Genomic DNA, 15,753 nt, shown 5'->3' on the forward strand with positions numbered 1-15,753 from the left:
CACTAGAGGACGGGGGGGGGGGGTCGGGGGGGGGGGGCGAGGGATTGAGGCGTCAGTCACAAAATGAAACGTGAAGCAAGTGAAATAAAGAAAAGTGAAATAAGTTACGAACAGTAACAAACACAAAATAATCAGTGAATCATGAATGCAAATTATGAGGATGGATAAGAGAGAAAATAAAAACATTTATAAGCAAAGATTAAAAGTAAATAAGGCTGCAGAGCAGGTGACACACTGTCAGAGCGGTAGACGGCGTTTGTCATGCGGGGTGAACTATCCGACCTGCGTGAACACCAGGTTCTCTGAGCTGCGGCTGTCCAGACTCAGGACGAAGCGGATCGACTGGAAGAGCTCCTGGATGCTGGCTCTGAACTGCTCCTCCTCCATGCCGCAGGTGGCTCTCGAGTACAGGATACGAGACTGGACGATGAACTTGAACAGGTACTCAAGAGCCTGAGGGGAAGAACGGAGACAATCCGGTCAGCGGAGGTTCGCATCATTTCGTACGATAAATTACATTTTTTTTTAAAGTGACAATGAGTAAGCATCAAGCTCTGAATGGGTTTGTTCTTGATCATCTGGAGAAAATCAATACATGAAAAGAAATGTTCGTCACATGCTCTCATCAGAAAAGTAAATTCAAAGACCGTGTGGAAAATCTCTTCATGCCTTCGCACGCCGAGGGTCCTTCCTTTTGTGCGATTAATTCGTACATCAACATATTTGTTCAAACTGTTGTAAGTACTTCCACACAGAACAAGAAGAACAGTCATTTATTTTCTGAACTGACAAAAATAATTATAATAATAATAAAACTAATACTTTTATTAATATAGCACTTTTCAAGCTCAAGCACAGAATGCTTTGCGGATTAAAAGATTTACAAAATAAAAATGATGACGTACAAATGAGAGCATCAACCAGCAGCTTGAGGTGCAAGTGCACAACACAAATAAACACTTTAATTTACGTAAATAAGAAAATCACGTTGTGCCGGGGTCAGTAGGATCCTGCTGGTTAGTCCTCCGCCTGCACAAATCTATTGGAACCTCTTGTTTAAAAAACTGTTGCAGCCATCACAAATTTGCATCGCTGCCGGTATGAATATTTTACATTCTAAATATTCACAGCCGAGTACTTTCCATTGTCGTATCATTTATTCGTCTTTCCCCCGGTGTGTGAAGGCCTGCAGAACACGTCAATATCTGTAGAGACTTTACATAACTTCCTTTCTCTCAGCAGGCAAGTAGGGCCTTATAAGGGCATCGCATAAATCCTTGTAAGTCCTTCTGTTACCATCTCACTACTAATGAATCCCAGTAGTGGGACCCAGGACGGACCAGGAGGAAGTGTGTGTGATACTTTACCCTCATGGCCTCCTGGATGTGGTCCTGTCGGACGACCTCGGCCGAGCGGTCCATGTACCACTTCAGACATCGAACCAGTTCTCTGCAGACAGATGGTTTGAAATTACGAGGGTCAATTCAATGTCAAATGTGACTCTGCAGGTATCTAAATTCAGACTTTTGCGTTTGCTTTGTTCTCGTACTTGTAAGCCAAAGCTCCAGCAAAGTGGTTTTGGATGTAGGAGTCCATGACAGGTCTGAAGTGGTAGAAACGGCTGTCCCTGAGCAGGTTAATGATGAACACCTAAGCACACACACACACACACACAGATGTTAGTCTTATTACCGCTACCAATACACCAGCAAATAAATCACATAGTATAGTTGTTTCATCTTCCTACCAGTGACTGGAAAACTAGCGGCCCATATTTATCAGTGTTGTCATCTAAGAGACAGAAGAGCGTATCCAGGACATCTCGCAGGAACTGTGAGGAGAGAAAGGAACAGCACCCAACACGAGCATCGCATGAAAGGCCCGACTAAAATAGAAACAAAGGGAGGCCCCTTCATCCCCCAAGCATGGCAATAAAACCTATTTTTAATTCTGAGATGAAAAAACAGAATCAAATGTGTTTCACACAGTGAAATACTTAAAAGAGTCAACATGCATTGTGAACATAAAAGCATGTGAACAATTTAAAGCTGTAAATGCTTAATATCTAATCGGGTTAATCAATATATAAGAATAAAATTATAATTTCACCTATTATCAATAAAGTTACACTTAAAGTTTATACGTTAACAAACTGAAAATGTATTACTCAGCTTTTCCTCGTGTTGTTCTAAATGTTTGGTGTTATGGAGTTCAGCCTACAGCCACACAGACGGTAAATACACTCGTGCATCGTTCACATCGACAGATAAATAATGTGATGACAGCGACCTTGACAATCTCCTCTCCGCTAATCTGACGCAATCGACCGAGGATGTCCAACACCCGGTCGGGATGGGCCTTCCAATTCAGGAGAGCCAGAAGGTCCACTGAGAACAGAGTGAAAGCACACAGAGTTGAAGGAAATGGTGTGGGAAGTAGGGCTGGGCGATAACTCAAAAATGATGATTTATCGTCTGTAAATGGATTCGTATGTTGATGAAATACACAATTATATTGTTTAAATTGATAATAACAAGCACATACTGAGCCCTAGGGGAAAATATATAACAAGAAGAGCATGTAAGTTCCTTTACTACCATTCTGTGTGAGTTTGGTGGAGCAGAGTATCGTGGAGACCCAGAAGGTTTCTTTGGGGCTTCTCTGGAAGGGCAGGTTGGCTGGCAGGTTGGGGCAGCTGTTGAAGTCCTCTTTACAGCAGGGCAGACTCAGGTACAGGCCCTGGTTACTGAAGGTGGCGTTTTCATCACACTGGAGGAAGAGGAGATTTACTAAGACATGCACTGAGAGATATTTGATTGGCGGCAGCAGAATGACGTACCGTTTTAGCATCTTAGCACAATATACTTTGAGTAACTTTCTGGCTAATCTTGCCTGCTAATGTGCTGCGATACCACACAAAAAGGTTTTTTCCTGAGGGTGACGCTTTAGCATGCTGACGACCAGCTTCGTTGATCACACTGCTAGCATGCTAAATGTTAGCGTGTGTGGCAGGGATATGCTAATGAATGTAGGGCAGAGTTTGGGTTCACAGGAGGTTCAGAAGATTGATATATCAATGCTAGTTATATATCAAGCTTGAAATACAGTACATTGTCATTTCAAGTGCAAAGTGAAAGATCTCGCTTCCAAATGCAGACTAAAAATCCTCACAGACGTATTATTTACATCCTCCAAGCTCCATGATGGATTATATCATATTTTAAATATTTTTTAATGAGACAGAGATTTGGTCCTCTGGATTTTTAGGGCCTGAAAACAGGAATTATAGGCCAGAAAACTCAGATAATTGCCTCTGGACAAAACACTTTTCATTGTATCAGTGGCTCAGCTATCGCAGTGTAGCTTCTGCACATGTTTTGGTGAAGGAGAGCAAACAAGAGGGATAGTGCATTAAATCACATGTTCTAAGACTGTTGAGAAAAGACATTAAAGTCACGGAGACAGCCGGGCAACTTTAATGCACTCAACTTGATTATTTAAAAAGACACAAAAGGTCAACGGTAAAGAGACAGCGTACATCTGAAAATGTGTGCGTTAACCGGCACATACCTTGTACACATACAGCTCGTGGCTCTCATCTGACAGTGTGGTCCCATCTTCTCTCATCAGAGGAGTGAAAGCAAAACCAAACAGTTTTTTCTCTCCTTTGTCTTTAGCTGAAAGGAAGGAATATCATGCATCATCACGGTGTATCTGCACTACTTGTGTACCTCAGAACGTGACCCGCTCCGTCCTAACAAACCCGTGCGCTGAGGGACGGGCCGCATTAGTGACTCACTGGAGCAGTGTCTGAACTCGAAGCGTAGGTGGGACCCTCTGAAACGATCTATGGGAATGGGCAGCTTGACCATCTCACTCCAGCGAGGGCTGTTGTTGTGGTAAAGGACAAATGAGCGATATTCACTGTTGCTGGGCTCTCCGCTGCCCAAACTGATGCAGTCCTGAGAGGAAACAAAAAGGAGCACGGTGGATTGTTTTTAGTGACAAACATTCAAATGAATGTGTGGGTGAATGGGGAAGAGGGGGGGGGGGGGGTGACACTGATCATGACTCATGCATGGCACACAAAAACTCATGTGTGTGTCATACTTTGAGTGTGTCCCCGTCGGCATAAAGTACATAGAGCGTGACTTCGATGTTCTTCTGGACGCTCTTGCCGCCCCTCTCAAACTCCCCCCGCTCCAGGGTCAGATACAGGTCATTGCGTATGTCACCTAAAACACATTACACAGGAGGAACTTCAGTTAAAGGGAAACTCCACCGACATGTCAAAATCAGTCTACAGGTGGGTGCTACTGCACATTAAGAAACAAGTTGTTTAGAGCCCTTTGTGGTTCCCTCTGGAGTTGCCTGAAGTGTCACTTGAGGCAACTCCACTTGAGGCAACTCCAGTTGGGAAGTTGCAGTTTGAATCTGGAGCCTGGCCGTGTTAGAGGAACTGGATGCCGATTCAATCAGTTGCTTGAATGAAAATGATTTGCAAAGAAATGTACTATCCTCCAGGTTTAGCTGTTGTGTTGCTGCCTTAATGCTTCGTGTTCCCTCCCGCTCGGCCCATAGACGTCTGACGACATCACACAAATATTTTTTTATTCTTGATTTTGGGAAATCTTTACAGTTATTGTGTATCACGATATCTCGATATATGATTTCTCACAATACGATTCCACTTAAAGAAGATAAATCATCATATTGAATTATCACCCAGCCCTAAATTATACCCCTTTCTATAACTTAAATAGCAAATTTAATGTTTATCACATGAACACCTAAAAAAAATCATCTTAATAATGAAATAAAAAAATAACAACATCAAAAAACAAGCGTCACAATCCCAAGAGAGACAGGACTCTTTCCTCATCCCTGTATCTCTCAAACACCTTCTTTTGTTTATATCTTTACTCTTTTATAATAGTGGTCTATGAGGAAAATAGTCTTTGGGCCTCAGGTGATATTTATAGGAAGGCTATTTGCCCCGCATCCAGCTCTAATAATACATCCATGGTGTGGAGAAAGAAGTGAGGCTTAACCAAGTTGCATTATGGGTCATGTAGGCGTCAGGTTTTGACGAGAACAAAAAAGACTCTCTGGTTCAGCGGCATCAAGTTTTATCCTGTGCAATGCTAATGCTAATGCTAAAGCGGTGGAGCACTCTTTAAAGCTACACACGCCAACTTAGACGTCATGCACAAAGTCATTGCCCTCTTGAGGCTCAAGCTGGAGACAACAGGACAAAGACATCTCACAAACTCCCAGACTATGAGAACAAACATGTCCCCCTGCCTCGGCGATGTTAATAAGTTATAATGTACATCTCAGCCTCCGCTTCACAGATGAACTGCGAGTGGTCAACATAAATTAAGACCAAGATGTGCACCGCACGTCATCGTTCTCGGCGATGAGAAACGACCCCGCTGAGTCGTAATACACTGTAGCTCATGACTGCCTCGGCACCTTTTGTGAGGTCAGCGGGTAATGCAATAAATATCAGCGGCAACAGTGGAGGAAGATATTGCAGTTATTTATAAAATCAGATTATAGTTATTTATATCCAAGTCATTTCCTTGGGGACGGATGAGTCACAAGAGGTGATATTGGGAGGTATTTCAGGCTAACTGGAGAGGAGAGGAGGAGAGGAGAGGAGAGAATAGGAGAGGATGAGAGAAGATGGGAGAAGGGGGATAGGAGAGGAGAAGAGAGGACAGGAAAGAAGAGGAGAGGAAAGAAGAGGAGAGGATCATACATTCTCAAAGCAGAACAATGTTATCTGATGAAATCTACTGAAATAAACACACACCTCTTCCGTTCTCTCTCCCTTTCTTTGAGTTATCTTTGAAGAACTCTGCTCTTCATAAGTTGCTCAGCACCTGACCTAAATCCCGATCTCACACAAATAGGGAGTGACACACCTGAGAGCCTCCTAAATACCAGCGGTGGAAGAACTAGCAACAAGACAATCATTTAAAAATGCTCCCTTAAAGACATCCTGCATTGAACATCTTAATATGCATTAAGGACTACGTCCACATGCTCGTCTTCCACTATTATGCAGAATATGACAATATTTAGAATTTGATATGGCTCATGTAAACATCATATTCTGTTTGAATATTCTGAATGGAGCATTTTCTGATAAAGACACGTGAGATATGTCGACATTATTCAGGTTTTAGGAGCATTCTTTGGACATGTATACAGCACGTTCAGAACATGAGTCTCAGTAGAGTTATTTATGGCACTTTGCGACACACAGACTCTCTCCTGTTTACAACCAACTCTGTGTGTCGAACACAAACCAACTGGCCAATAGTTTGCAAAGCTGGAGTAGAGATGCATGTCCGAGAGAAAAGAAGGAGAGACACACCTACTTTTAAACATTATGAAGGATATCGACAGTTTTTTGTGATATGCACACATATCACAACGTCGACCTTTTAAGGAGGTGGTTGAAGGAATGAGAGAGGGAGGCCGCCACCGGTGGAAAACATATTATTATAAACTTATGAACATATTCTGACGCAAAGGAGCAAAATGGCACACGCAGCTCCTGCTGTTTCACTTTTCTATATTTTCGTGTTTGGGCCTCGATTCCTGTCAAACAGGTGAGAACGGCGTCGACGTGGGATTCACTGGCCCCGGTGGTGAGGACACGTCATGGGGTCGTTTTACGTTAATAAGTGTACTCAAGGCTGCATTTAAACGGCAATATTAGTGGAATATTCATAAGCCATGTAAACAGCTTATTAGGAATATTATCATTTTTCGGAATAAGGGCAAAAACTTGAATATTCGGTGCATGTGAACGTAGTCACTGTGTAACTGGTATTTTGCTGTTGTAGCTAGTCGCCGCGTGTCTACTTTGAACTACTTTATATGCAGTAGTTTAGTGTTCCCAACCTAGGGGTCGGGTCCCCTCAAAGGGTCACAGGATAAAACAGATGGGTCAGTAAATGAGTTAATTTGCCGTTTAAAATATTTTTACCTCTTTGAGCCTCATGAAGTCGTTTGAATGACATCATCTGAGAAGTTTAGAGCGCGGAGCTTTAACAACTCATCGACATCGACGTGTAACAAGAGGTCAATAGTGTTCTACTAATTTAGTACAAATGTTGTATTTCGTCAGCTTAGTGACTGTTTTCAATGTCACTGAAACGTAACTAGTAACTGTAGCAGTATAGAAGTATAATGTAGCATCAAATGTAAATACTCCAAGTACAAGTACCTCAATGTCGTGCTTAAGTACAGTACTTCTATACCATCTTTAACCCCTATTCTGGCTTTTCCTACATCCTTCTTCCCTCTCCTCTGTCATCTGCATCCTCTCTGCCTTCATCTGTGACCGTCTCCTCGTTTCGTATCCTCCAAGCCATCTGGCCTCCTGTCTCCACCTCCTCACCTCCTTGAACCTCCTTGTCCCCATTACCGCCCACTGCTCTTTGCTCCTCACCTGGCAGGATGACATCTGGGAAACCCAGTTTGCGCGTGAGAGCCAGGGCCCTGTTGAACACAGCCTGGTTCTCCCGTCTGATCTGCTCCAGCTCACCCCGCAGCAGCTGCAGGGAGATGATGAGGCCTGGGGCAGGAATGTGGGTGTGTGGGGGGGGGAGAGGTGTGGGGTTGTGGGAGGAAAGAGGAATGGAAATAAAGACAGTGAAGGGACGAAGAAGAAGTGAGATGGGAGGGACAGAGGGGTATTAAAAAGGACATTAGTCAGAATGTGGGGGAGGAGAAGACAGACACAAGAGTGAGATGTGATAAGAGCCACAGAGAAAGGAGGGAGGGAGGAGAAATTGTGTAGGGGAATTATGCAAAGAAGCAAGAAAAAATAAGGCTACCACACAAATCTAGTGACTCTAGTTTGTTTGTGAGGAATGAGTCACTGTGAGATGCTCATAATAAAAAAAGAGAAGTAAAATTGAATTTGCAGAGTTCACCTCGACAGTGAAGCCATTTTGAAAAACTCCACACGGCGAGACTGTTTCATACCGAAGATACAAAGTGACCTGCGTCACCTTGTTTTATAGCAGCTAATCCAACAGCTGACCTGATGTGTTTTCTCCTCCAGGTGATTATTACACAAAGACTGCTATGAGGGGGGGGGCGCGATATGCTGTGAAGTCATTTCAATGGATTTTTATAAAAAAATCAGGGAGTAGTTTCTTTGCTATCTGGAATTTTAAAAACATTTCTAGATGCATTAATCAGAGAGGGAACGTCTGTTTTTGTCTGATCCAATGAATCAAAGACATTTGGGGATTTTGATTATTCGCTTTCAGAGCAGCAGCGACTACTTATTGGTTAATTGGTTAGTCGATCAACAGAAAAATAACAAGCAAGCAATTTTGATAATCAATTCATCATCATTTGGCAATTCTTAAACAGAACTTCTGAAAGCTTCTCAAATGTGAATATTTGGCTGTTTTTTCAAACAATATCAAATTTGAAGACGTCACTTCTTACTTTTTATGGACCAAACTATTAATTGAGTAAATACTCTGCAGCACTTTTACACTTTCTTGCCGAGCGTTAGATGAGAATATTGATGCCACTCTCTAATTTGTCCTTTCAACACGAAGCGACAGCCAGAAGTCGATGAGCTTACCTAAGGACAATTTCTGTTTCTTGGCCGCGAGCAGCGAGCCATGAAATAGTCCCCTCACATAATCCCCCGTAAAACCACAGCGTCTTCACGTTTTTGTTTGGAATAAAAAGAAGAAAGAGAAACCATAGTTTAACGAATGAGTCTTAGAGCTGCTGGTAGGTGTACTTTTTGTTAACCTTCGGGCAGATCTAAGCTAGCTGTTGCTAATCTTTGTGCTAAGCTAACCTGCGGCTTTCTCTAGATTCTAGAGTGGTTTACGGATCTTTTCACCTAACTCTCGGCAAGAAAGCGAAAATGCAAAATGTCAAAGTATTCCTTTAAATATCTGGAAAAAGCAAAGTCCTTCATCGCATCGCATGTACAAAAACCGCAATAAGGTAATACAAGCAGAGATGTGAAGGGAATAGTTTCCTCAGTGTATGAAAATTAGTTTCGTAGGATAGTTAAAGTTAATGAATCTTCTCATGGTGTATATTTTCATGTGAACTCGACACTATTTACTAAAATTATTATGTTTTTAGGCATATTATTGATCATTGGTAGTCATCAATAGACACTTTCCAGAAACAATATCTTGTTTTGTCAGAATAACCGACAGACACAATTATCTTTGGAACTAATGTTAACGAAGGAAATAACTCCTATGAAAACTGTAGACAGCATGTTCACCATGACGCTGCTCTAGAGAGACTTTCAATGTTTACAAAAAAAGAGAAATGAGTAGGCAGGAACATCGAAACTGTCTGTATGTTTAGATACCAAAACATAACTGCACTTCCTTCTCTTGAGCCAATATACTGTTTATCTATCAGCGGTCACATGACCCAAGACACTGGGTCATTAACAGGTCGCCGGTCTGTGGAGACAAACATATTCACCATAGTTGGTGCTGGGAGCTGAGTACTTGGTGTTGGACTTGCGGATGATGTTCTCCTGTATCTGGTGCCACTCGTTCTCGTTGTTACACCTGGAGAGAAAAGACAGTTGGGGCGGGGGGGGGGGGGGTTAACAACGCACCCATTAGTGCGCCCAGATGGAGGGATCGGAATTGAGTGCACGGGGACTACATGAACAGCATGTGTCCCAGAGCCGATTTCCTCCTGGAGAAAAGGTAGCAGCAGGGGGAGGCGCCAGCAAGCAGCACATTAGCCCAAATGCACAGCTCACTAAGCAAACCTGACAGCCAGCTCTCTACCAGCCTTTTTCATTACTGTGGGCCCGAAGGCCCCTGGGATGGCATGGGGAAATGCACAGACTGGAGCGTTATAGGAGCCGACAGTTTGGAGGCAGCTCAGCACTGAATCACTGCTTGCTTTTTTTTTTTTTTGCTTTTTTGCTTTTTTTTCTTTAAAGGGAAGAGCTCTTCGCCTCAGCAGAGGAATCCAATAAAAACGACAGCTTTCTATTCTGGAAATCTTTATTTCACACCGAGCTGTAAAGTTATCCTGAAAACACGAGAGAAAATTGTCACACACACACACACACACACACACACACACATAACAGGATGGCCAAGTGTGTGAGTGACCTCCGACCCGGAGAGGACGCTGAGGAGGACAGCACAGACTCAAGGAGACGTTCTAGCTGTTGAGTGACAAGAGAATATGCTGAGCTCGGTGTTTCTTTGTTTTCTCTTCTTCGTCCTCTAACTTTTGCCCCATTATCTAAGTGTCATCTCTCTCTCTCTCTCTCTCTCTCTCTCTCTCTCTCTCTCTCTCTCTCGTCCCCTTCTCCTTCTCCTTCTCTGTGTCTCCCTCCTTCACTGGGTTGGCCGGCGTACAGGAGTGTCTCTCTGTGGCGAGGCCTAACAGAAGCAGCCAGATTCACAACACGCCAAGTGCCCTATCTCAGGCCCGGGGTGAGCGGCTATTGATTTTCCAGAGGACACTTCATTATCATTCTGGTCAAAACACACCAGGCATCAACGCTGAAGCGCTAGGTTGTCATGCACGACATTTGCAAGAACATTCCCGCCTCGCTGCTTAGATTCTTTAACTCTACTTCCAGAAGTGCAGAAGCCACGCAGCTAAAAAAGCAATTACACCGACAGCCGTAGACGGGAACATTTTTACGACGATCTTCTTCTTTTGCCAGAGGAATTCTCTTTTTCTGCTGCTGTATTTATAATCGAGGGCTTCGCATGTGTGTACTCACGTGTAAACTTTGAGCACGAAGTCCTTCTCCTCTTTGAGGTCCGTGATGGTGTGGAAAACGTCACTCATGGCAAGAACAGCGCAGCCATAAGGTCGTCTGTACTGCACCTGAGGCGGGCCTTTCTTTGAGTCGTTCAGCAGCATGCGACCTGGAAACAAACAAACAAAAAAAGGAGAGGGACACACTGAGAAGAAGCACTGATAAATAAATAAAGAAACTCTGTTATTAAACACTGTACTTTATTTACCAGTTCTTATGACATGTGCAACAATGTACAGGTCTCTCTTCAAGTCTTTGCTGCTCAGGTCCTGAAGAGAAATGGTATAAAAAAGGGTTGAAATACAGAATAGTGTTTTTATTCAATTTAATGTGGTTTTATTGACATGAAAGTAATAAATAGTAACATAACATTACTAATGTTATATAATAGTATATATATTGAGTATGACAATTACATTTGCCTTGAAATGAATGCCTTCTCTCCTTCTGTATTTCTAATTTTGAGAGGTTGTTAAACCGGGATTACAGAGTTGAATTTGTTTGTTGTTTCACTGCATATTTACATTCGAGGAGGACGTGCGACTCCATCTGTCTATTCATGCCTACGAGGGGGAAATATTTTACCGTGAAGAGAGCACACAGACGATCAACCTTCTCTGGATTCTTTGGTCCTCCGTTTTTGTTCAGTTTCACCATGAACTTCTCGCTGCAAAAAAGAACCGAGTTCACAGTTTCAGAGTGTCTGTCAACCACACAAGGCCTCGGCCAATCTGCCGTTCAGACACAGTGTGTGGACATACTGTGTGTGCTTGCTCTTTGCATGCACGCAGTTAGCATTGTGGGATTATTGTCCCCTCCCCCCCCCCCCCAATGTACCTGATCTGTTTGGCCTCGCGAGTGTCGTACAGAGAGAAGAAGACGTCCGCATCCTCGCTGATGCTGTTATACGTGAAGCTCTTCAGATTGATGAAGAGGTGGTGCGACACAGGGACACGGCACCCGTCACCGTGCCGCTGTCTCGTGCTGTCAGCCTGGGAAACGGAGAGGAAAGTGACTAGACGGGTCGGCACTGCGAGCCAGGCCAAGTACCTGCCACTCTGTGTACGGATAAGCTTATTTAACAGATCAATGGGGGGTACTGTAAAGAGGTGAATAATTCATTGATAAATGCTCTGCAGAGTATTTCTTCCTGTCACATGTACGTGCTATTTACAGTAGACTGAGTAGACATGCACATTACAAGAAGTGATGAATGAATGATGCTGCAGCTCTGGAGGATCTGTATTTGTTGTTGGAGGAGGGCACTTTCACTCTGTATTTATATCATGTATGACACTAAGCTTTCAATGATTATGTGCATCTCAATCTTCCAGGGTCCCTAAATGGATCGCAATCTGCGGTACTACTGCCATTTAAAAAACAATGTTATCCTTAATTTATCCTGATTTTAGTGCCATATAAATTAGCTTTATTGTTGGACTATTGGGTATATTGTTTTAAATGACAAAGGTGACAGTTCTGAAACTAATTAAATATTGTTTATTGTTAAATGAAGGAGGAAGCAGTCAGCTTTATTCTGTCAAAATGTAACAAAATCCACGGTTCAGCCTCTCTGAAACTCTCTTATTAACATCTTGTTCAAACGACCCATCGTGGTTCAACAGGAGGCTAATTAGTGAACTTTAGAGGAACTATTCTGTCACCCTCAAACAGAGCCACGCCAGCTTTTCTGTGTTTCTAGTCTTTGTGCTAAGCTAACTAGCTTCTGGTGGTCGCTTCTTCTTTAATGGACAGACAACTATTCTTTAAAGGCATTCTATCAGTAAATGTGAGCTTATGGAAGACCCACAAGGGTCTACATGGAATACTACATCCCTGAATTGATTCAAAATGCAACAACAAGTCTTTAATCCGGTGTTTCCGCACAAATGAAATTCAGAAGACACAACTATCTAAAGAGCCCTACAGCACCATTTGTGAAACATTTTGGGCCGTATGTGGTCCCAGGGGGAGTCAACCTTTACACGCAGGCAGCGTTGGTGCGAGCTTCTTACGGAGCACGGCAGTGACACCTTGTGATTTTAATTATCTATCAAAGGCTTTTAACCCTACAAGCTAATGTGCACTTTCAGTTGCCTTGTCTCAAAGTCAATGGGTTTCTCTAATGTGTTCTTGGTTAGAAGCCTGAGATAAGGTCTGTGTTTAACACAAGCTGAAGAGATTTTAATGTTTTGTTGTATGACATAAAATATGTCAGCAAATGCCCCTCTGGTGAATTTTGAAGCTTTTACGTGTCTTAAAAAAGGCTAAATGAGGCGACGAAACATCATCACACCGACTATTTTGCCTCTACAGCCTCGTGGTGTGTAGTCACAATGTGACCGTGGTGTAGTTTGTTTATAGGCTGACGTTAACTTTTTACTGATGGGGATTGTATCATAAACCCTTGTTTTCAACAGAGCTTATTTTCTGTAGTAATCTAAAATCCTCATTGTTTATTTGTGGAGGGAACCAGTGCGATGTTAACTTCCGGGGTTGGCCTACAAAAACACATCATTTGTAAATGACCAGGTCTAAAGGTGATGAGTTCCCTGACTTCATTAGCTCCAGAGTGAACAGAGAGAAATACAAAATGAGAGATGAGGAGACTCAGTATGAAAGGTTCGGATGATTATTTCTGAAAAGACGATACCTGGTTTGTGCTTTGCTGACCACAGTGTCTGCTGGATACATGCTAAAAGAGAGCGGAGTACAAAGCAAAGACGTCAGATCAGTCGGTCCATTCTATACTCTTCCCACACAGCATTGAACTCATATACCTTGCAGCAGCTTCAGACACACACCACCTGAGCGACGCCTCCGTCGATGCCTCAAATCTGACAACACTTTCACCTACGCATGCTGCCGAGCGGCTACTCTGCTGCAGCGCTGAAAGGGAAACGTGAGCGTGTGGGAGAGGAGAGGACAAAGCCAGTATCGCCCACACGCACCTCTCTGCTCAGCAGCCTAAAAAGAACTGCTCTACTCCCCTAACTCAAGAGGAGCCAAGGCCCTCGCACCCTGCCAAAAAACAAGCTCACTTTCATGGACAGAGTCGGGAGGCTTTTTGGCACAAAAGAGCCACGCCGTTGTTTCTGGACGGAGCATTCGGTGCACAAACATTCTACGTGCAAAGCTGAGAAACACTGCGACGGGATAATGGGAGGCTGTGGAGCGTTTTTGGAGTGTTTTTCATCAGCATATGGAGCTTCAACTTATGACCAGAAAGGATCTCCCTCCCAGAGAACAGTCTCCAGCAGTATTACATTAGATTTCATAACATCTGTGCTGTAATCGCATATTTCTAAAATTAGATCTGCTTCAGTTGTTCTCCTCTCTCCCTGTGTGTGTGTGTGTGTGTGTGTGTGTGTGTGTGTGTGTGTGTGTGTGTGTGTGTGTGTGTGTGTGTGTGTGTATATGTTTGAAAGTCCCATGTCAATGAAGCCAAAATACATTTGAGGTATTATGTATTTATGGAAATACGTCTCCAGTCTAGTTGGTGGATTACAGCAACCAAAACTAAAATATGTAATTTTCTTTCTTTCTTTTTAAACTATAAAAAATAGATTTGTATGTATCTTCCCAAAGCCTCAGCCAGGACTGTAACTGTGCATCATGTCTGCGATCACGCTAGTGAGAGTCACGTGCGTGCAAGAAGAAGGACACGCTCAATATGGCGGTAAGATAAGCATAAAGAACAGGTCACCATGAGGCAGCTCCGACAGCTGAATCGCTCTCTTGTGAGTCACCTTCTTATGGATGATTTGATAATCGGTACATTCACACATACGACGACACATTCTTATATGTAAAACCAGGCTGTGCAATGATAAAAAGAAAGCTCATAGTGTGTGAAGACAGCATCATTTGAGTCATTGCAATAGATATATGTGGTTCATACAAGCATGCAGCAGAATTTAATTCCATTTTTATCCGCCATAGAACATTAGAACATGGACATTTACTTTATTAATTTATTGTAATCAATAATTCATGGCGTGAGTTTGTACAGCATGCATCGGTTGAAGAACATTCACGCCCAACGTACCAGTTTGTGCAGCTCTGATATGCTGATCTGATCGGGATCCACCATCTCAAACTCTTTTCTGGGAACAAGGTCTAATCCAAGGTGCCTGGAGACAGAAGCATCGGACCGGAGTAGTTTTTAAAGATGATGAGAATCGTCCAAACAAGTCTTATTCAACACATCTCTTTATACACATCCTTTTGTACATTCACTGTACTTATAGGTCTAATAATAGTATTAATGTTACATGCTAACATTTTTAATATGTTGAATATTGCGCTTTTACTTCACTACATTTATCTGACAGTTGTAGTTAGTAGATTGCATATCAAAGGAATAGTTTGACATTTCGGGGAAATGTATTTATTGATTTCTGGCAGAGGGTTAGATTGTGCTGTAAATAAGAAGCTGCAGCCGGCTAGCTTAGCTTAGCACAAACACTGGGAACAGGATGACGCAGCTAACCTGGCTCTGCCTGAAAGTGGCAAAATCTGCCCACCGACACCGCTGAAGCTCACAAATTCACACGTTATATGTTGTTTGTTTAATTTGCACAAAAACCTGGAGTGTAAAAGTGACTGTTTGCTGTTGTACTGGGGGTTTCATGTGCCAGACTATCTCTTGGCTAAGCACGGTAACTTCCTGTTGTCTCCGCTGGTTGCCTGGAAACTGCTCAGGGCCACGATTAAGTGGTAATAGACATATTTCTCAGAATGTTGAACTTTTGTTTCAAGATTTCACATACAAATCACAGGATTTCTTATCAATAACTATCAAACATCATGAATTGTTGCAGGTTTAGTAACAACCCAACGGTATTTAAAGTCTTTGAACGTAGCTTATCCTCGAATAGCTGCAACATTAAAACACTAATATTAATATATGAATGCATCATTTCAATAATTAATGA

At 42.7% G+C, this 15,753-nt stretch overlaps 1 protein-coding gene across 1 annotated transcript in view; it reads right to left on the reverse strand.

Moving 5' to 3' along the window:
- dock3 (dedicator of cytokinesis 3) overlaps positions 1 to 15,753 on the reverse strand; it is a 55,785-nt gene that overhangs the window by 17,512 nt on the left and 22,520 nt on the right. Inside the window, exons 7-23 of the mRNA XM_031844623.1 lie at positions 14,865 to 14,949; positions 13,470 to 13,511; positions 11,654 to 11,808; positions 11,402 to 11,483; positions 11,025 to 11,085; positions 10,778 to 10,925; positions 9,502 to 9,590; positions 7,469 to 7,594; positions 4,111 to 4,235; positions 3,800 to 3,962; positions 3,571 to 3,677; positions 2,598 to 2,769; positions 2,290 to 2,387; positions 1,748 to 1,831; positions 1,550 to 1,650; positions 1,368 to 1,449; positions 283 to 453 (exon numbers count right to left, since the gene is read on the reverse strand). Of these exons, the coding sequence (XP_031700483.1) occupies positions 283 to 453; positions 1,368 to 1,449; positions 1,550 to 1,650; positions 1,748 to 1,831; positions 2,290 to 2,387; positions 2,598 to 2,769; positions 3,571 to 3,677; positions 3,800 to 3,962; positions 4,111 to 4,235; positions 7,469 to 7,594; positions 9,502 to 9,590; positions 10,778 to 10,925; positions 11,025 to 11,085; positions 11,402 to 11,483; positions 11,654 to 11,808; positions 13,470 to 13,511; positions 14,865 to 14,949 (1,891 nt within the window). The remainder of the gene's footprint in view (positions 1 to 282; positions 454 to 1,367; positions 1,450 to 1,549; positions 1,651 to 1,747; positions 1,832 to 2,289; positions 2,388 to 2,597; positions 2,770 to 3,570; positions 3,678 to 3,799; positions 3,963 to 4,110; positions 4,236 to 7,468; positions 7,595 to 9,501; positions 9,591 to 10,777; positions 10,926 to 11,024; positions 11,086 to 11,401; positions 11,484 to 11,653; positions 11,809 to 13,469; positions 13,512 to 14,864; positions 14,950 to 15,753) is intronic.

Source organism: Anarrhichthys ocellatus, unplaced genomic scaffold, assembly GCF_004355925.1.
Source record: "Anarrhichthys ocellatus isolate YVR2014 unplaced genomic scaffold, GSC_Weel_1.0 scaffold5, whole genome shotgun sequence".
In the NCBI taxonomy this organism is placed as follows: Eukaryota; Metazoa; Chordata; class Actinopteri; order Perciformes; family Anarhichadidae; genus Anarrhichthys; species Anarrhichthys ocellatus.